The 22,020-nt window shown below is 48.7% G+C and overlaps 1 protein-coding gene across 1 annotated transcript in view; it reads left to right on the plus strand.

Annotated features, from left to right (window-relative positions):
- Window positions 1-1,636: 1,636 nt before the first annotated feature.
- Window positions 1,637-22,020, plus strand: part of LOC109316996 (NADPH--cytochrome P450 reductase) — a 45,496-nt gene continuing 25,112 nt past the window's right edge. Inside the window, exon 1 of the mRNA XM_019545382.1 lies at window positions 1,637-1,839. Coding sequence (XP_019400927.1) covers window positions 1,661-1,839 — 179 coding nt within the window. The 5' untranslated portion in view covers window positions 1,637-1,660. The remainder of the gene's footprint in view (window positions 1,840-22,020) is intronic.

The following is a 22,020-nucleotide window of genomic DNA, read 5'->3' on the forward strand; positions in this document are numbered from 1 at the left end:
TTACTGCTAAGTGACATCTTCTTGAGTTGGAGAGTGGAAATGATGCGCAGTGGAGAAGCTTTGCATTACCTGTGTTACTTGCAAAAATGTTTTTCATTGATTTAGTAACAACACAGTTTCTCCAATCCAGGTTCCCCAGCCTTCTCTTTCTGGGCTCGAGAGCCCTGCCTCCTTCAGATGGTCACTTCCTCCGTTCTGTCCAACAGGCCATCTCCTGAGAACATTGTCAGTGGGAGGAACAAGGGAGGGCTGGCATTAACCCTCTCTACCCTGGAGACCTTGCAGTCGTTGTAGGTTTAAGGCAGACAAATGCTCTGTGCACCAGTGCACTGAATGGGTTAACTTAATCACAGCTCTGGTAATGAGAAGCCACTATCATGAAGTTCTGTGTTGCCTCTAGTTTCCTCTGTCACTTTTCTGTACGGAGCAAGTTCAAATGTCCTTAGTCTTTTGCAATTGCAGGATACCTGACTGTTTGCAAAGGAGCCACTGTGGCCTGGCAGATCATAGTTCAAGTTAATCATCTGCTTGTCCAGGCACAATATTGCTCTACCCATGCTCAGTCTAAATTCCTGGTCTGGACCATCATTAAGAAGAGTTTACACATTTAAGAACACAAAGGCAGAGCAGGAACAGAGTTACAGGGAAGCAGGATGGCCTCCTGATTTAGGAACTAACCTGGGTTTAATGCACCTCCTGTTTGACCTGGGCTGTATGAGGGGAGGGGCAGGGTAGGGATTAGATGCATCTCTGAGTACTTTTTCCATGCCACTGGATAAAAAAAATATGAATTATTGTTAATAGAGCAGCAGTGCACAATGAAAAGGAATTAGATGTTTAGAAACTGACAGTTAATGCACAGATATTTGTTTTGAGCAGGGCGGTGGTGGGAGTTATGAGGCTGTAAACCTGAAAGGTGACTTAAGCCTCCTCTACACATCCAGCTAAAGGCATACCCAGGGATCTAATGTGTGTTGATGAGGCTCTGAGTTGGCAGCTGCTGGGGTTGAGAGTCTCCTTAGCTTATGGGGCTCCCAGCCACAGGGGAGACCCTGGTACACAGGCAAATTAAAGCTTGAAGCAACCAGCTGTAAAATTAGTGCCTGTTTTTGAGGTCTAACTTTATAGTGAGTTGAAGCTTTTTATGGTGGGGTAGCTACTTTGCATGTGTAGCTGGTCTTAAGGTAATTGAACAATTAACCAATTAATTATGTGATACCTGTAGAGGGGGCATCGGTACTAGTGACCAACAAAGTAGACATGACTGCAATATGATGTGGCAAAATATAAAGCTTGGACTGCAGATGAGGCATCACAACCCCATCCTGAAAGGTAATAGTTTCAGTCTGTGGTTCTGTGATTGATGGATATGAGGCAATAAGCTTGGGGCAAGAGAAATGCAATTGAACGGGAAAATGTCTGCTGGGTATAATAAAATCTCACTGTTTAGAAGTTTTAATAAGGCTCCTTTGTCCTATTTTAGCTATTCCCCTATGCCTGTGGATGTTTCAAGACCTATTAGACCATGCAGGGGTTGGGAGGGGAGAAGGTCTGGATAACTGCCTAGGTTTTTCCTTCTTCCTCTGATACTAACTATTAGCATTTCATCAACATGTAATTATTTGTTTTCTCTTTCCCCTTCCCAGAGTCACTGATCGCCATGGGGGATTCCGGCATGGACCCAACTGTGTCTCTGCCCGAGAGCACCGCACAGGAGGCTTCTTTCTTGAGCATGACTGACATATTCCTCATCTCTCTTATCATTGGCCTCTTTTCTTACTGGTTTTTCTTCCGCAAGAAGAAGGAGGAAATCCCTGAATTCACCAAAATCCAGCAAATGTAAGTGACTGCCCTTTAAATCTTTATCTGAGATAAATTCCTTCAGGTCTCTCCAACCTTTCTGGTTCCTTAAAACTTGGGCGTTAATATGAGATGAGCTTTTGAAATCTGTCCTCTTCCATGGGCTGACATACATCTCTGACACCTGAGGTTGCCAGAAGGAAAAAAGGCAGTTTCTCAAGCTGCAGTAAAGTATTTAAGTGATACACCCAGTGCTTGCCTCCAGTAACAGTATTTTGCAGACCAGGAAAGTTGTCTACACTGGTGCCAGCCATTAAACCTGGCTTCTGTTATCAGTAGATGTCAAGGAGAGTGCTTTGATTTCTTTCAGCCCAGAAAATGAGACACCAGAAGTTCAAGTTCCTAAGTAGCAGTGCAGATTCAATATACTCCACATCCCAGGGCAGTGGAAGGGCCTCAGTTTTGCCTGGCTATGACTGTCCTTAGAGGTGTGGAGATTGATGGCTTCAGCGGGATCTTCCTCTGATGAACTGTAATACAGGTCCCTTCAGTGGACGAACACTCTCTGATAGGGCTGGAACAAAGAAAAAAAAATCAAGGATTACTTAGGCCTCTCTTTGAGTGACAAAGCAGTTTATGTGGTGGCTTGGTTTGGTAGGTTTACAGCATGAGTTCTTTCTGCAGGTGACCCCTGTCCTGAGACCTGAAGATAGAGATTGGTTAACTAAACATGCAAGATCAAATTGTAACAGAACCCATGCCCAAGGGGTAGCCATCACATGTTCCCTGGTAGTGACTTGACTCCCTCCCGTACAGTGCTAATTTTAAAGTACCCTCCCTTTGTTCTCTCCTGCCACACTTTGATCTTATTAATGAAACTTGAAAATGAAGGCTGCCCCAAGGGTCTTGGAGTGAGCCACAACCTGCCCTCTCTACTCATGAATCCCTCTTGGACCCTGTTGCTCATAAGCCTTCCCACTGTGTAGGCCCTCTTGGTCTGTACGTGCCCCCAAGGGTACCTGTGCCTTAGGGGCTAATCACAGCCTCTGTACCGCCCATGCCTTAAAGGTGTTTCCAGCTGTCACTTAGGTGGCCACCTTAGATCTCCACTCCCTTGTTGGGACCTCAGTCTTCCCAGCTTCTGCCCCGCTACTCTGGCTGGTCCCTTTCACCTGGACCCACTATACCAGGTCTGGCTCCTCAAGCTCCAGCCCTTGTCTTGCCCTCTTGGGCTCTATCTCCACCCCTTTCTGGACTGTGGGCTCTCTAGCCCTGTTTCCACTCCTCTTGGGCTCATGAGTTCCCTTTCCACAAGCTCTGCCCCTCCCAGGCTTTTAACTCTCTTCCTGTGATCCAGCTCCTACCCCCTGGCAGGTCTCCAGGCAGCCATGTGCCCCTCAGGCATCACTGATACCTCCTCTCACCCTTTTTTAGTCGCACCCAATCTGCCTGTCACAACTCAAGCATGACTCATAAGCACACTGGCTGCAGCTTAGTTCTCTAAGCCTGTCGGCTCTCCAAGGCAATCACCATCCATAATGGTTCCACTCCCGTGCCAGCCCTTAGCCCTCTACTTGCACCTTCTTGGTATAGCCAGATCTCATTCAGTATCTCAGCAGCAAGCATCTTCCTGCAGAGCTCTTTTCCCTTTAGCCTCCACAGGGCCAGACTGTTTGGTTTTGGTTTGGCTCTGGCTCTGGTTTTTATGTCCCAGAGTCCTGCCCCCTTCCGGTCTTGTGACTCCTTGGGCAATCTGCAGATGTTCCCTAACGTGCTTGGTTTACCAGCCCTCAGGATGGCCTAGAGCAGCAGAGCTAGTGCTGCAGTCATTCTCTTGCTTCCCCAGGCTACTTTTTTATTGTACTATTGCTGTGCTTGCAGTAGGCACTTCTCATTTAAAGGGCCCTGGTGACTTGTCCCTTTATAGCTAGCCCTCATCTTGACTGCCTGAGTGTAATTTGCTTCTATTTTTTTCTCTGTCAGTAACAGGAGCCACAAGTTTCCTGTTACAGAAATTCAATCAGTGAATGTTCCACTGAAGTCAGTGGACTTCTGCTTACACACTGGACAGTTGGGTTTGACCCCAGTGTCCTGGCAAGTTTCATAGTTAGTAGGGTTGGAAGGGACCAGAGCATATCATGAAGTCTGACCCCCTGCCATGGCAGGAAAGAATGCTGGGGTCAAATGACCCTGGCTAGGTGATTATCTATCCTCCTTTTGAAGACCCCCAGGGTAGGAGCGAGCACCACATCCATTGGAAGTTGGTTCCAGATCCTAGCCGCCCTGACTGTGAAGTAGTGCCTCCTCATGTCAAGCCTGAACCTATTCTCAGTCAACTTATGGCCATTATTCCTTGTTACTTCGGAAGGTGCTCGGGGGAACAGGGACTTTTCCATTGCCTGCTGGTCCCCCTTGGCCAGTTTATAGATAGCCACCAGATCCCCTCTCAGCCTTCTCTTGTCGAGGCTGAACAGGTTCAGGTCCCATAGCCTCTCCTCGTAGGGCCTGCCCTGCTGCCCCCGATCATGTGAGTGGCCCTCCTCTGACCCTCTCAATGCTGGCCACATCCCTTCTGAAGTGCGGCGCCCAGAACTGGATGCAGTACTCCAGCTGTGGCTTGGCCAATGTCGCATAGAGGGGGAGGATCACCTCCTTGGACCTGTTCGTGATGCATCCGTAGATGCATGACAAGGTGCAGTTAGCCTTCCTGACCGTGTCCTCACAGTGCCAGCCCATGTTCATCTTGGAATCAATAGGGACTCCAAGATCCTTTTCTGCCTCTGCACTGATGAGAAGGGAGTTCCCCAGCCTGTAGGTATGCTGCTGGTTCTTTCTCCCCAGGTGCAGTGCCTTGCACTTGTCAGTATTGAAACCCACCCTATTCCCAAGGGTTGGGAAGAATAAGCAGGCTTAATGATCTCTTACTTTATTTGTGTATATGACCTGTTACATTCAGGCCATTTGCCCTCTGTGGCCACGTCCACACAAGCATGGACATTTGGTTCCCCATGGACAACTAGCAGCGGGACACCTTGTTCCTTCGTTAGTTGTCCCCGGAGAATGCCTGTGCCATGTGCCCTGGCCTGCAGCATGTTACCACAGGTAGGGTAGGTGAGGCTGGGGCCAGCATTGGGCTGACTCTACCAGCCTTACCTGGGGCCCTGGGGGCCTCCTGGGGCTGGAAGCAGTGGCAATTCTGACACTCGAGCCTGGCCAGCAGTTGAAATGTGGCTCTGGCTGGCCAGGCTCAGGTTTTGAGTGGCATGTGCTTTCCTTGAGTGTGCTGCTGTGTGTTTTGTTTGGTTTTTTTTTTGCATGGTGTGTGTTTTTTGGGTTTTGTTTGTTTGTTTGTTTTGTCCCCTGCATATCCAGGGCTCAAAAAACCAAACAAACCCCCATGCTGCTCCCTTGCAGCACAGGGAACAGCTGAATGTGCAATATGTGGCACTGCCGACACACCTGCAGCACCACATATCACATGGCTACGCTCATCTGGACAATATGTCTCCCTTGTACCATGTGATAAAACCAAGACATCAGTCCCACCCACCCTTCCACAGTAGCCCATATCCTAGCTGTTTTTCTATTCACTTTTGTCTTCTTCCAGCCAAACAGGATTAAAGCATCAGGCTGTACCTTGAGTTGCTTAACAGTCACTTCTGTTGCTCTTAAGCAAATGCAGCTTTTCATGGTGAATGCACTCCCAGCAGAATAAGTTGCCTTCTCAAGCAATGCTTGCATCCCTTTGTGAGAGTTGCTAATCTATTGATTTAGTTATGGAAGAGAAGAAATAGCTGCCAGGCATTCAAAGAGCTTTCCTGTGTCCTAACTTTGTGGGTCTCTGGCCCCTAAATCAATGTATGACAGGCAGTCTAGGATGTGATTGCCTGTGCAGGCAGTAGACTTGACTCATCCTCTGTGCACCTAAAAAACTGAACTTGCATTCTTGCAGAGCAGAGGGCAAAGGAGGACATAAAGAGCTGTGATTTCAGGACATCTTTACCTTTATATTTGTGTTAGGGGTAAACCTCACCCTGAAACAGAGGAGCACCAATTCAGCCTCATTGTAGCTCTGCTTTATGGCTTAAATAGTCAATAGGCTTTTATTTTGGAATAAATTTCAGCTCACTTGCATAGTTGAGCAAATGAATACTCTGGATCCAGACTTCAAGTGGTTCAGAAGGGCTTTTGAAACCTGCATGGGTGAATTTCTGCAAGTACTCCATGTGTCAGTTACTCCCATTATGAAAACAAGTCTGATTCAGAATAAAATAACCAAATGGCCTGTCTTTTACAGAATTGTGCCAGATTTTGAAAGTACATCACAGAGGACTCCTGGTAGAGGTGCCAGAAGTGGCACCTTTGTGCCAAAATTTCTGAGTTGGCCTCAGATTCACCACTCTTCCCCACTCCTGCGCCTTCCTCCCACACCCTGTTTCTGAAGCGCTAGGCAACGTCACAGCAGTAGTGTTCAACCTTTTTGGCTGGTGTGCTAGATGGGTGGTGCCCAAGCTGTCCGTAGGCTGGATCTGGTATATGGTCCCAAACTGGCATGAAGCCGACATGTCAGGGCCCCATCCAGCTGTATGGAGGGGGTCATCCCAGCTCTAACGTGGCTGGCCCTGTGTGCATATGGGGAAGGGGGTGCTGTGGCCCAGCCCTGGTTGGGGTGGGAGAGGCCAAGCATGGGGCTCAGGGTTTGGGGATTTTCAGCAAGGGAAGATGGCTGTATTTATTGCCACCACCCCCTTGCTGCCAAATTTGCCTATCTGTGGGGAGCTCTATGGGTTGGATACCAATGGCTTCACAGGCTGCATTTGGCCTACAGGCTAGAAGTTGAGCACCCCTATCGCATGGCATCTGCTGAGAAGAGCTAGTGAACTCTAGGTACAGCACCTCATGAATATAGCTATGCTGATTTCAGTTTGGAAGAGCCAAGCTGTACTGAGCTTCTGTCTTGGGATCCATCTGCTATCGTGAATAGACCTTTCTCACCCACAGCTCCACAGTAAGATGGTTACAATAACCAGAACCAGAAGTAGTATGGGCTGCTTCTGGGTCTGGACTTTTGCGGGACATCCAGGACTTAAGTCCTGGATTATGCTTTTCAAATATTGGTTGTTCACCACAGGATGAAGAGCAGCATTTCTGAGCTTTTCCTGGGTTGTTTGTGTTGTGATTTGGGTCATTGGTGGAAATGAGTGCTTTTGGTTTAATTGATCACCTTTGGCCATCTCTTTGATTCTGACTTTGTGTGTTAGTCCTGCCAGTCTCTGCGCAGAGAAGCCAGGATTTGAGGTGTCATAACATTCTGAGGAGAACAGGAAGGAGGAGAATGTTGTACACTGACCAAGAGGAACAGCACGTTGCTTCAGGCAAGTTGCAGTGGAGGAGATAATACACAAGAAGAAAAAAGATGTTCCTTGTCTGGGAGCAGTTTAAAGGGAGGAAATCTGAATGACAGTGGCAACTTGGAATAAAATGTGTTTGTGTGTGGGTCATTCTGTGCATAGCTGTTAATTCTCAGTGATTATTGGTAGGGCCCTACTGAATTCACAGCAGAAGGGGGCTGCACTGCAGCACCTTCAATTTTGCAGGTTCCCCCGTGTGCCTCCTCATCACTGATTGGTGGAGGGGCCTCACTTGCAGCTCACTCCTGATCAATAGGGAGGCGAAAACTGTGGTTTTAAATGTGATGCCATTCTTGCCTACTGCCACTGATTGGCTGAGGGGGCCTGGCGGCCCTGCTGCTTGCCGCTGACTGGTGGGGAGTCGGAAACAGCACCATGTTTAAAATCGTAGTTTTTGCTTCTCTGCTGATCAGGAGTGAGCTGCAAGCAGGGCCCCTCCGCCAATCAGTGGTTGGGGCCCACGTTGGGGGAACCTGCAAGATTAAAGGAGCCACAGCACAGCCCACTTCTGCTGTGAATTGGTGGCGTCCTAATTATTGGTCCTAATTTGTGAATTCCTTTGCCTGGTTTCATTGAGCCATTCAAATGTTGTTTTTCCCTTCCCTGGTTCTCTGTTTATCATCTCCAGCCTTCGTCTCTGTGGGAAACCAGTCTGCCTTGAGGAGAGCTGGAGCTGACCGGGGAAGCTGGATTGCCAGCCCCATTCCGACTTGGAAGCCGAGTTTAGATTCAAGCTCATAGCAGATCATCTGCTAAAGCTCCCAGGCTCAGTTGTTGTGAATGTACCCACCAGTCACACACAGTTTCAAAGGAGATGGTTCTGAGCCTTTCAGAGAAATGTGCCACAGATGATACCTGTCTTATGGTATTATGCTGCTGCCTTTTACCAGGCACATGCCAGCTGGGCTTTTAGCTCAAAATGTGGTTAGAAATTCTGAGCTCTCTCTGGGGTTTTCACTTGTTTATCCTGACTACCCTTTTTAACTAGTTTTTCTAACTGGTTTGCACTAAGAGTATTTTATATCTCGTCTGCTGGTCTTAGGAGCTGTTGGAGAGCAGTGCCTCCGGCAGCCCAGTGAGAAAGTAAAACAAGGTTGCATACTGGAATTTGAAAGAAGCACCCTCCATCTTGCCCGTTGGGATTCTGATAGATGAGGTGGGATTTGAGTTGGATTTTCCCATACAATCCAGGATCACCCTGACTGTGGCACAAGAATAAACAAGGTAGCAAGCCAATTGCAACATCCCAGAGCATCCCCAGCTGTACTCCTGCAATTCAAAAAGAGAGCTGGAGGGTGAACCTATATTGTGTTCAAAGCAGTCATGGTTGTAGCTTTGTTTCTGGAATGGCTGGAGGGAAGTGAAAGATGGTGGCTCTTCAGTTGAGGGATTTCTCTTCTTCCCAGCCTCAAGCAGAGGGGCAGATTTTCTTCCTGATAACTAAGCTGACAGCTGGTATTGATCTGGCATTGCAAACTAGCTGTCCATTACTGCTGCTGGCTTTAGGATCATAGAGAGCTACATTAGCTCCCTAGATGGGTTACTTCACTGTGATGAGCTGGCTACTCAGCTTTTTTCAGCACACTGACCAGGCAGGACTCATACAGGTCCAATCCTGACAGACTTAGAACTCACAGCCTGCTTGAGTTTCTGCAGAAGCTGTTTATTGCTCAAAACCTCTGAGAGTCAGACAGCTGTGAGCAGAGAGTGCTGCTTTCTTCAGTACAGACTTTCTACTGTTACAGTGGGCGCATCTACACATGCTGCTAATGCAATTGGGTAAACTCTGGTGCAGTTCAAACTGGAGTTTATTGCTCTTGGGTGCCACATTTACACGTACTTCCAGGGCCACATCACGTTGAGCTGGGTCAGAGCAGCCCCAGGGCTTGCTCCAGCCTGGCTCAGCATGTTGTAGAGGGGTTGTCTGGGGCATGAGGGCGCTTCAGTGTGGGGCTAGCCAGCAGGTAGCCTCTTGACTGAAGCACTGTCATGCCCCAGCCAGCCCTGTCAGTGTCAACACATGTTTTGGTGCACCGAATAATGCTGCCACAGGATAATACTGGTTTTTACAAGAACTAACCTACAGTGGCATTTATTACTTTACTGTGGCCTAATAGAGTCACACGTGTAGATGTTGAGACTTTACTGTGGAGCTAATTAGGCAACTCCATAGTAAATGCTTCATGTATATGCTCACAGTGTGTTGCTTTTATCCAGTAATTTCTGTGCTTGTCCAGCCCTGGCACGGAAAAGTTCATCAGCTCCTCTTGGTGGTGGCAGACTCCCTGACCAACATGGTTTTCCTACTACTATATTTGCCTTTGTGCCAGCTGGCAACACGTAGGGAGTGCATGCAGGTGCACGTGCACCCCCTGAGAGAAGCGCCACTGATGCTGCTGGCAGCACCTGCGAGCAGTTGCCGATAGCCACCCCCCCCCTCCGGCTGCCAACACTGCCAGCAGCATCTGTAGGCAGTTGCTGATCACCACTGGCTACCGTTGACACTGCCGCAGCCGCCTGTAGGTGCTCACTGCCGCCAAGCCCCCACTGCGGCTGCCTGCGGGCAGTCGCCATGTCCCCCCAGCCTCCAGGGGCATGCATGGTTCATGTTTGTGCCACTCCTGAAACAGCCCTGGACATGGTTTGTAATGATAAAAAGTTGCTGTCCCTATCCCATCTCAGTCAGGCTTACATAAGAGCTGCCGCTTACTGGGTCAGACCAGAAGTTCATCTAAAGTAGTGGCCTGCTCAGTGTTTTCCCTTGCACCCTGGTTGTTAACCTAGTAGCTTTACTGTTGTTTCTGTTTTTGTTGTGTTGCTCCAAAACCATGCGTTTTGTACCCAGTGACGGCACCTAGCCATTGAGGGGAGTTTGTAGTTCCTAGTAGGTCTAGGTCTGCTGTCATAGTACAACAGATAAGCCTATCTTGCACAGAGTATGAATGCTGAGGGGGAAGGTAAGGTGGGCATGTCAAAATTTTCTATCCCCTGCTTCTCTGTACTGCACCTTCCAGCATTTGGAGGCTGAAGAAGTAGGTTGCATCCATACTTACCATAGTTAATAGTGACTGATGATGAACCTTTCTTCTGTGACTTTCAGTTCCCTTTTGAATGGGGTTAAACTGTCGGCCTCTGCAACATCTTGGGGCAATGAGGGCCATGTGCAGTTATATGCTGTATGGGAAAAAAACTTCTTTGAGGTGGTGGTAGTATTAGTAGACCAGCTACCTACTGATTTCATGTTATGTTCCCTGTAGTATTCAGAGGTCATAAATAATACAAGCTCTAGTTACTTTCTCCGTGCCACTTTTTTTTTAATCTCTATTGTGCCCCACCCTCAAACATCTCTTTTTGAAGCTGAAAAGTTGTAGCCTGTTTAGTCTCTCCTTACATGCAAACGCCTCCATAACCCTGTTCACCCTTGTTGCTTTTCTCTGTGCCTTTTCTAGTTTTTCTCTGTCCTTTATGGAGTGGGGGCAGGGACCAAACTTGCATTCCAGGTATGGCTGCACCATAGATTTTTATAAAGAAAGAGGCATAATGATACCTTCTGTTTTATTTGCAAAAGAGTGGAAAGGGGACTGCTGCTCAAGAGGACATAGGAACTGTAACCTGTGTAACTGAGGGTATACTGATACAAGTGTAGTTAGTGGTTCAACAGAAGGCTGCTTCATCCAGGGTCAGAACTGGAGCAATTTAACTCTTGTATCACTGTACCTCACGCAAATATAAGAGTTCCTGCTGCCATGGGTTCCCCAGCAGCTTCAGCTCCTCCTCACTTTATGAAACCTATAATGTTTGCTCAGCCCTTCCCACATTAAGTATGTGGTTAAGCTGTTGGCTCTTTCCTGCTTCAGTGTCTTAACTTTAACCCCGTCTGTGTTGATTTGGAGTGACTTAGTTTGTAGCATAATTGGAAGGAGACTTTACCACGAAGATGGAATTGAGTAGATTGCCATGGATGGATGGAAAAAGTCAGATAAAAATCTCTCTCCATCCCTCAAGATTTCTCTTAGTAATTTTATCCCTTGATTAAAAGATTCACCAGATTCTAATGTGCTAAAGCCTCACTTGAGAGGTGATGATGAAGTTTCTACAAGGGAAGAATTTTTTTTGTAGCTGTCTACAATCCAAAGGGGAAAACCCAGGTATCCTATAGTTCTGGGCTGGAGTCTGGTGAGAGGTAGAGTGGCATGGTGTGCTGGAGGGCGGGTACCGCTGCTGAAGCCTAGGAGCAAGGAATGTAGGAACCCGAGATATGACATCTTTGACAGGCTGAACGTGTATTCACCCCCCTTATTCAGCAGCAGCGATGCCTGCCTCCCCCACCATGCTGCTGTGCCTCCCCCGTGGACTCCAGCCTGAGACTTTTGTCCAACTAGCTGGGATCAACCTACAGAAACCAGGACATATGGTCACCCTACTACTGGACAAAATGCTGCCAACCAAGACTGCAAACCAACTGCATCAACTAGACCTTGCTTACCTCTCAATATAAAATCCAATCTGAACAGCAGAACCAATAGTTGGGAGTGAGCCTGGAGAGGTTTCTCTATATGGGTACCTCCTGGAAGGATGTCGTTATGAGCTGCTACTGATGCTTCCCCTTGGGGTGTTTGAATTCTTGTTGGCTAGCAGATGTTGTCTTGATTTGGATGGTGTTGTGGTTGCATGTTCATATGTGGTGGGAGTCTGTTGAACTACTGTGCGTCAGAAGAAAGATTGTGTCCTCACACTAGCAGCTGTGCTTGATCCAGCAATCCAGTTCTGGATGGTGACTGGGTTGGAAAATTCAGCAATGCGTGCAACCTGCTGTACTAAGAATGAAGGCACATTGGCTAGAGCCTGAGAATAAATATTGTGGCAGCAGGCCCTAGGCATAGCTCAGTCACTTATTTTCTCTTTGCCCTTGGGCAAGTTTACTCTCTATCAGTTTTCTACCTCTGAAATGGGAATGCTTTCCTTGTTGGGCTTGGTTGTGAGGTGTAATATTGGTGAAGCACTTGTGTGTGACAGACTGCAGGAGGGCAGAGCATAGTGACACATTTAAGGATTCAGTATCTTAGCCAGCCTCAGAGACGTGCATTTGCATTTTGACCATTTAAAGACTTTAATTGAAACCGTTGGAGTAATGTTCCTAGACAGCCTGCTCTGCAGATGTCATTAGAGAGGAATGTCCCCTTGATCTCTGAATGTGCACTTGCATTGTGGTGGGATTACTGGGGAGTTCGCTTTTTCTGCCAGGCTGGATATGCATGTTTCCCAGTCTTTGATTTCTCCCGTCATCTTGCTTGTGGTCCTATGTCTTTGCTTTGCACACTGGTCATGCAGTTATCCTGAGATAGGGGACAGCAACCTATGACTTATAGGCTGGATCCAGCTTGCTGGAGTTGGGGCTTCTGCAGCATTCACTGGTGGGAGCGGCTTTGGCATTTGGCAGAGGGGAGCTTTTCCATGCCAGGCAGCAAGGAGAAGTGGTGGTGGCACTGCCAGCCTGCCTCAGACCCAAGCTGGGTCATTCCTGCCTGGTGCTGGAAAAGGTTGTTGACTGCTGCCCTAGGAAAACTCAGTAAGTCCTGTTACGTAATCCATAATTTTTTTCTGGGTTTTTTAGCATACTTTGAAGTCTCTGATGTTAAGAGAAAACTCATTCTGTGTTTTAAAGAGTTTTCTTTGTGAGAAACTACTTTGGTTCTTTAGCTTGGGGGGGGGGCGTGGAAGAGAGAGAGGGAGACCATTTCTAATTTAATTTACTAGGAGCCTGAGGAGAACAAACTTCTCGCAGGCGTTCTTCCTAATGGATGGCACTACCATAGTAACCTTCAGCACCGCCTCTGCTGTGTCTGGAATCAGCTCATTCAACCTACAGGGTTGCATTAAAAAATATTTTTAAAAGTGTAGCTATGATATATAAACTGTTGCCAAGGGAATGAGTATGGCATAGAGGGTAGTTTTATTCCCCCCTCCCACACCCCTTGTTCCATACAGATGGAGGGGTTGTGGGGGGGGGGTAGTGCCTGCAAAGAATCATGGGAAGTTTCATTCTTGACTCTTAATTCCTTTCTGCCACTGCTGCCAGATGTTGCAGTTTCTCAGGGCTGTGTAGATCTGCTCGGGAACTTTCAAAGTGTCCAGCAGGGATCCCAGCTTGCTGAAACTCTCTCGCTATGACCTACGTGGGGACCTTGATTTGCAGGCTCTGTTCTCTACAAAAGCAGGCTGACAATTGGCTTTAATGTCCGAGAGGGGCAGAATGGAAAGTCCTGAACACATGCTGCTCAGTAGCTAAGTTGCAGTTTCTTCATTCCCCCTCCTCCTCCTGCCCTGCTTCTCTCTCAAGGGGCAGGAAGGCTGTGGGATTCTTTCATGTTTTTCTTTCTCTGCCTGACCATGGGATGTGCACACTCCAGGCCACAGGAGGACCCAGCTGTTAGGAGGTGAGTTAGTCATTCTGAGCAGCAAACTGTACATCTTACTCATGGGAGTCTCTTCTGTCTCTTAACATCCACATTTAACTTTACATTAACCTCCTGCTGAGCTTTGAGGGTGAGAGAAAGGTGTCCTGCTTACGGCAGACAGCTCTGGGTGGGTGGGGGTATGCATGTTCTTGGACATTTCTGTCTTTTAACTTAGAGTGACTTTGGGTCTGAAGTGTCTTGCTTTAAAATATGTTAGAGACCAAGTCTGCTTTCCTGGAAAGCAGCTGCTTGGGAGCTCTCTGAGACAGTGGGTGATTTGAGATGGAGATCTCTACACACTCATCAGGCTGGGCTGGTGGTTCTCATCCTCCCTCCCTCCCTTTTTTACGGTTGGTTTTGCATTCAAAAAGAAGGAATCGTCTCCAAAGTTCTTAGTATTTTGGATTATTGTTGAGGAGAGAAACAAACTTGAGAGATGATGGTTAAGTGCATATTAGCACCAGCTAAGCCCCCAATCTGCCCATTTTCTTACAGGTGTTACAAACAATGTATCTAGATAATTAAAACCAAAAGCATTTGAATGTGATCTTTCATCCTTTAGGTTTCCTTTTTATTTTGAATTTCTTTCCTATTGAGCTATAAAAGGGACTCAGTGCAGCTTTCTTTAAGTGTTGGTTTCTATTCATTTTCACACTCAAGTTCTCATGTTGTTTCACAGTGCTGTAATTTTACGGCAAGGGAGTGCTGATTCTTTGAAACACATTGTAGACCTGACCTGTTATCAAATCTGTCTGAGCCCATTGCCATAATATCCTAAAGGGTGGAAGTGTGTGTGTGTGTAAAAGTACATACCAGCACACACCTCAAAATGGACACAAACTCCATGCACCCAGTATGAAAACGTTTCTCTTTCTTCTGTTTTAAATAGCCTAAAACCTCCTAATAACCTAATGGTCTTCCTCTTAAGCAGTTTTAAGCAGCTACTGTTGACATCAGGAACGGATGGGACCAGCATCACATCTGGCAACCTTTCCAGGACTGGGGCTGTAGTCTGTAAAATGCCCTGTGAAATTCCAGTTAAAGCAGTGGGTGATAATTTAGAATGACTAGTAAACTACCCAGAGGGCAGTGACTGATTGAAAGCTCAGACCTCCTTGTGTGGGGCTTTTTCTCCTGATGCACTTAACCTAGCACTGTGAGGGGGCTCTTTCATTTAGAATGGAAGTTGATCTTTGCTGGTGTAAGTTGGGGAATTGGTATAGTTCATTAGTTTTGGGTGGGAAGGGGTGCCTGGAGAAAAAGATTTAATTGCAGCCGTTTTCTTTGCTCCAGGGATGAGCTGAGCCACGTTCTCTAGCATCCCTCCCTGAGGGGGCCACATGGTTTAGGAAACTGTTAGCTAGAGAGCTCTGTACATTTTTACATGGGTGAAAGCCAAAACCATTTGTTTTTTGCCCAGAGGCTGCTCTCTTCCCACAGGAGACCCAGCCTTGCATTCTTCCATTGTGAAAGAGAAATGGGAACGGGTCCCACGTTCCTCTCTCTCTCCTCCTGTGTGCTACCAATGCAGCATCCAGTGAATGAGAACAAGCCAGTGCCTGGCACTTGCCAGGCTCTCTGTGAAAAGACCCCAGCATCCAACATGCCTACAACAAGAAAGCAGACGCTTCTCCCATTCTCCTAAGACTGGGTGTATTTAATATGTATTGCTTCCAGGGTCCTGTGCTTCCCTTCCACCAGTGTAACCCTTACAACTCTACTGAGGTTGCAGTTGTGTAGATGAAGCCGTATCTGTCTCAGCTTCTCATCATGAGTAAAGCCACAGCTGTGCAAACTCTGGGCATAGGTGCAGTTTGTACTGCTGTGGTTTTGTTTGCACAGTGCTAAGGATCTTGTTGGCAACTGCCATTGTAGCATAGACACAAGGCCTACCAGAGGGATTCACCCCTCACAGGGCAGCTGTCTTCTTGCTAGCGACTCACTTGAGCTCTGACCAGGAATAAGTTTCCCAGAGCTCTGTGAGCTCTTGGCAGCTCTCATGGAAACGGTTCATTCTGAGAGCCAAGCGGATGTATTCCAGCTTGAGCAGGGACCACAGAAGAACATGGGCTTCTCCTAGAAGCTCTCACCACACATTCTTGGCTGTCACACCCCTCTTTTCTGAGGCAGATGTGGCTCTTTAAACGTGCTGTCCTCAAATATGTTTGTCTTGGGAACCGATGGAAGAGCTTTGCTTGCTTGCCTGCAAAGGGGAAGCAAGAAGCTTGTTTTTCCCCACCTGCCATCGAGCTCCAGAGTCTACGACTCTTCAGGTACTTCTACACAGGACTATGACTCAATGTACCAGGGAAGGAACATTGTTCCAGGGAAGTCTTACAAACCCAGAAGGAATCTTACAGGTGTTTTTTGGTGAGAGGAAAGAACAAGAATAGGTGTCAGAAAAGATTCATACTGAGTACCCAAAGTATCTGAACCAGAGGTCCTGGGGCAACCAAAAGGACCAAGACTTTCTGGCATTGAACAGCCAGTTTACAAGCTTTCATAGCATTAAGGCATGCCCAAGAGGAGGGTGTAGCAGTTCGGGGGTCTAACCGTGGTGTCTCACACCCACTGGGGTTCAGACTTGCCTGCTGCAATTTGATCTCCCTAACCACCTGTCTCTCGCATGCCATGCCTTAATGTTAATTTGACTGCCTTGGGATGCTACCTCTGGCAGCCAGAGTAGCTCCTTTTGGTACCTTCCTTCTCGGCCCAGTCCTCAGGGCTTCTCCCTAGCACTGCTTTCTTATGTCTGTCTAATGTGTGCTTCCCCTTTAACACAGTTCTCACTGCTTCTTGGCTTTATTAATATCAGCTGTGGTCCTACCGAACCTAAATGTAACCTCTTGGCCCTAGAAGTCTTTTAGGGGTTATAATTGTGGTCTGGAGATGCCTACAGAGCCACATTCATGGCTTCATTCGCTGGGTCCTCTGGCCCTGGCTGTCTCAGCTTGCCTGGCCCCTCCCTCGCCTTGGCAAGGCTCTCCCTGTTTCCTGGGCTCCTGGCTGTACTTTGGCTTCTGTCCCTCCTGGGCTTCAGCCCTCTTGCTGAGCTTCAAGCCTTTCAGTCCAAACCTGTTCTGGCTTCAGTTTCCTGTAGGCTGCAGCCTCAATACCTTGCCTTTAGCCCTTTCAGCCTTGGTCTGCCTCACCTAGGTCTCTGGCCAAACCTGAATATAAAACACAAGCATCAACCCCCTTGTCTCTAATAATCTTATACCACAGGCATCAATTCACTGGTCTCTGTTCCTTGCAAACTCCTGTCTAGGTCATCTTAATTCCCCCTTCCCCCACAACTGTCTTACTGAGCCCAGGTGTCCTCCTTCAACTCAGTGAGCTGCCAGCTCTTTTCTGCTGCAAGGGTGCATGATGACTTGGGGATGAGGGACATAACCTTGATGCCCAGCTGGGGCCACTTCTACTACTTATGGTAGGCCTCTATGAGGAGCACTGTGCCACTGTAACTGTACTGACATAGTAAACCAGCTTCTAAAAGGAATCCAGCTGTGCTTTCTCCTGGAAGTTTAATGCCAGCCCCTTCCTGAGGGAAATAAGCTATGCATGTAAAAGTGTAGTTTTTTCCAGTACATAAAGATTTTCTGCTTGGCTGTCAGGAATTGCACCTTTTCATATGTGTGCCTAATTCAGTGAAAGTCACATGCGGCTAGTTAAGAAATGTGAGGTATAAGGATGCTGTTGTGCCCTCATCAGGTTAACTGTAGAGCAAGGGTGGGCAATTTGTTGAGCTGGAGGGCCACTTAAGCAGTTTTGGTAACCTGTTGAGGATTGGAAGTTTGAGGGGGGTGAGAGAGGGTGCAGTTCATAGAATCACAGGAAATTCAGGTTGGAAGGGACCTCTGGATGTCACATCTAGTACAACCCCCTGCTCAAACATCCCCAACTAGATCATCCCAGCCAAGGCTTTGTCAAGCCAGGTCTTAAAAACTTCCAGGGATGCAGATTCTACCACCTCTCTGGGTAACCTGTTCCAGTACTTCACTAGCCTCCTCGTGAGGAGAGTTTTTTTCCTAATATCCAGTCTGAACTTCCCTTGCTACGCTTGAGCTTCAATAGCAGGCCAAGGCAGTGCAACTCGGTCCCTTACATGTGTAAAGCAGAACGCCGCCCCTCACACACAAATGCATATTGTGTCTAGATAATTAAAACCCCCAGAGCACCTGTTTTTTTACAGGCTTCTTACAGCCACCCTGCCTGGGTGGCTTTCATTCACCTAAGGGAACTTTAAACTAAAAAAGCTGTGGGCTTTGTCAGGTGAGTCCTCTGAAGCGGTCTGGGCTGCACAGCGTGACTTAGAACAGGCAACACCTGATGCCAGAAGCCAGATGGACCTGTTTCCTTGCGTGAGGAAACAGAGCCTGGAGCCCAGTTCATGCACTCACTTTGCGCCTGTGAAAGGGGCCTGGAGGAGGGAGGGGCTCCTAATGCCCCATTCCTTCCACATGCTCATCATCTGCTTCTTCCCCCCCTCCCTGCCCCATGGGGAAATGGAGCTGTCCCTGACTCAGACCAGGTGGCATCCTCAGCCCAAACCTCTCACCCCCCACCCCTCTCTGGTCTGGAACAGCACATTGGGGGTGCTCCCATGGTGCCCACAAATTCCCCCTGCTCCCCCTGCAGTGGTCCCTTCTAGCTACCCACTACCTGCATATGGGAAATCCTTGTCTCCCTGCCCCCCCCCCCAAAATGGTCCCTTCCATCTACCCCCCCACTTGTGTGTGGGGATTCTCCCCTCTCCCCTCACAGTGGGGCCTCCTAGGAGGAGAGTGGGGTAGAGGCGCTCACTCACACATGCAGCCTTAGCTTGGGCTGCCTCCTCTTGCCTCTGTATTGTCTACGTCCCACGCAGCAGCGCCATGACGGGACCTAGCCCCAGTATGGAGTGGAGGGAGTGAGGGGGTCTTGTCACTTCCTCATAGGAGTCTCTAATGGCTGCCTCCATGCTGGAGGGGGCGCTGCTGTTTCGGAGCTGGTTGGAGCTGAGGCCGGGGGAGAGGATTTAGTCCTTGGGCAACGATGGTGCTCCTGCTGTCGAGCTGACGTGATGCTGCCCCACCTTGGCTTGCAGGGGATGGGGGCATTTTTGGCCAGGTCTTTTCAGGGGTGCAGCTTGGGGAGGGGTCGGGGAACGTTTGCTGCCACCATTCGGACCTCGTGCGCTGCCCCAGTCACTACTGCCATGCCTGCTTTACTCAAGCCCCACTCCTACCCTATCTGCCAGCTGCCTCTGGGAGCCTGAGGGAGGGCTGCACCCTGCCATAGCCAGGGGTGGGCCAGGCCGTGCAGTGTGCATACTTGTGCTCAGCGCGCCCTTCTCAGGCTCCTGGCGGTGGCTGCTGGGCCAGATAGAATCCATCTGTGGGCTAGATATTAGGGGTGCACCGATAGGGATTTTTGAGGCCGATGCCGATATTTAAGGAGGCATATCATCCGATGCAATTTGATATCCGATACACTGCCTGCAGCAGGTAAGTCTGGTGTGGTAGGAGAAGAGACGTGGGAGCGCAGATCAAGGCCCCGCCGTGAGGGAGGGAGACGGGCAAGTACTGCCCAGTCAGGGAGGACGGACTGGGGATGAAGCCACAGCTCGTCTGGGGGGCGTGGAATGGAGCAGGGCTCATCCAGAGGGTGCAGGCAGAGGTGGCTCCCACCACCGTGTGCGGCTGGTCTGGCAGCTTGTCTGCCAGATCCTGCTGCTGCTGCTGTCGCTCACCTGGGAGGGGTGTGTGCCGGCGGGCTGGGGCCAGGGCTGTTCCCCACGGAGCCTGGGCTGCTCAGGCAGGGCATGCGGCAGGTGGTGGCGCTGCTGGGAGCGGGAGGACTCTGAGGGAGTTATGGCAGATTTCAGGGTGGCTGCAGCCTCCCCTGTAATCCTCTCACAGTGGTGCTACCTCACATCCCGCCTGGTCCAGGCTCCACTGGGAACTGCACTGGCCTCAGTCCACTCCACACAAATCCAGAGTCTGGGCTGGCTGGGGCGGCGCTGCTGGGAGGGGGCTGTAGCCACCCCAAAATTTGCCATAGCCCCCTTACAGCCCCCCACTCTCAGCAGCACCACCATGCACCCAATTTAGCCTAGACTGTGCTGGGAATGGCCCCAGCCTGCCCTGCTCTGTGCAGATCTGGGGGCAGATGCCCCCCAGTGCCCTCCCAGATGGGTGACAGCAGCAGCAGTGGGTGCCAATGGACAAGCCGCGCACGGTGGCGGCAAAAATCGCCTCCCCCCCAACAAGCCCTGCCCCATCCCACACCCCTGGACAAGCTGAGGCTTCATTCCGCATCCGCCTACTCTGACTAGGCAGCACTTTGTCCTGCCCCAGCCCCTGCCTCCCTCACGGCAGGGCCTTGATCTGCTAACTTACCAGATAGAGGCAGCTCTCTACACTGCAGGCTGTCTTTTCATTGCCTATGTGCTGCACTGTGACTGCCTGCAGCATGGACATTTATTGGCCCAATTATCAGCCGCTTAAGGCCAATATCCAATATGGATGGGTTTTTTTATATTGGTACCGATCCGATATTGGACCGATTGTATTGGTGCACCTCTACTAGATATGGCCCGTGGGACATGTTTTGCTCACCCCTGCTGTAAAGGCTGCCTTTGTTTATGCTGCTGTCTTATCCTCTTCTGCTAGAGATGCTTTCTTCCTGCCATAGTGAGTTCAGAGGTTAATGTTGCATAAATGCATTTCAATCCATTTCCTTTTTTGTTTAAATAACTTTGTGAAGCACCTGCTGGGAACAGGCAAACAAGCAGCTAACTGGGTTTTCCTCTCCATGTGATGGTCTTCTGAACATCTGTCAAATCTACTTTTGAGGTCACGTATTCCTAAGGTCAAATTTGCAAAGGTGTTTCAGTGCCTAAGGGTGCAGGGCACCTGGTGGAGGGGTCACTAAAGCCTGGAGAGTTGCATGGTGCACTGAAACTAAAAACCTGATAGACCAGGGGAATAGTATGTGGGAGTGTATGGGTATGAGATCACTTGTTCTCTCTATGTTTCAAGTTTCCCATTGATACAGGCAGTTCTTGGACTTATGGCACAATTTGTTTCTGAAACCCATGTCTTAAGTTGAAACGTTGGAACTCGGAACTGATTTTCCCATTGGAACAATGTTATAAATGGGGGATTGTTTCCTGAACCAAGGCCCAATATCTTATTTTCACCAAAAATAACCCAGAATTTTGTACTTGATCAATTAGAGATGAGTAATATAACTACATTAATATATTTTATTATGTAAATAGCTACCATACTGATTTGGAAGGACTTTTTTGAGGTGACTTTGCTGGACTTTTTGAAGAGCTCTTGGTTGGACCTTTTGAAGAAAGTGTCCAAGGAAGTTTGGACAGATGTTCTCCAGGGTAATGGGCAACATAGCGAACTTGTTTGCAGGTGTGGCACGGCATCAGGTCAAGCGTTGTAAAGTTGAAAGTGATGTCAGAAAGGTGAAATGGGGTGTCAATTTATAAATGTCGCAAGTGCCGTTCGTTGTAACTTGAAACATCTTAAGTCAAGGACTGCCTGTATAATCAAGGGGTCACAGAGGTATAGCACAGAGTTCCACCACCATGGAGAGATTTGTACTTGTGATATAGTTGTTTGCTAGTCTGACTCCATCAGTGAGCATTTTCAAATGTAGGGGCCATGTGTTTGGTCTGGGCAAGGCACAGGAGAGAAGAGAACGTTCACAGTTGGTCTCTGGCCAGTTAAATCAGTTTGTAATTATGGGTCTGTGCACCTGCACTCTTTTGGAATGGGAAGTGATGCCTTCTGTCCCACACTATCACGCACACTTTTCTCTGGGTTCCACGTCGGTAAGATCTCAAGGTTGGTCCAGAATCCCAGCCTTTGTGTGCAGCAGTGTAGCCTGTTCATGGCTCTTCTTACCTGTAGCCCTGTTCTGCCTCCATGAAGCAGGGGTGCTCACTAGCCCAGTCAAGGACCATTTGTGGCAATACCTTAACAGGCTTCTTCCCACCAGCTCCAGGCTCTCCTCCTTCTCCTGCAGCCTGTCCTAATCCAGGGAGAATTAGAACATACCTCTAAAGTAGGGATGGGCAAAATGTGGCCCGCAGGCTGGATGTGGCCCACCAGGCCATTCTATCCAGCCCACAGGGCCCCTAAAAAATTTAGAAAATTAATATTTATCTGCCCCTGGCTGCCTGTCATGTATCCCTCAATGGCAGCCCTCCGCCCAAAATAATTCATAGATTCATAGATGCTAGGGTCGGAAGGGACCTCAATGGATCATCGAGTCCGACCCCCTGCATAAGCAGGAAAGAGTGCTGGGCCTACATTACCCCAGCTAGATACACAACCAACCTTCTCTTG

This window comes from Crocodylus porosus, unplaced genomic scaffold (genome assembly GCF_001723895.1).
Source record: "Crocodylus porosus isolate Cpor-Errol unplaced genomic scaffold, CroPor_comp1, whole genome shotgun sequence".
Lineage (NCBI taxonomy): Eukaryota > Metazoa > Chordata > Crocodylia > Crocodylidae > Crocodylus > Crocodylus porosus.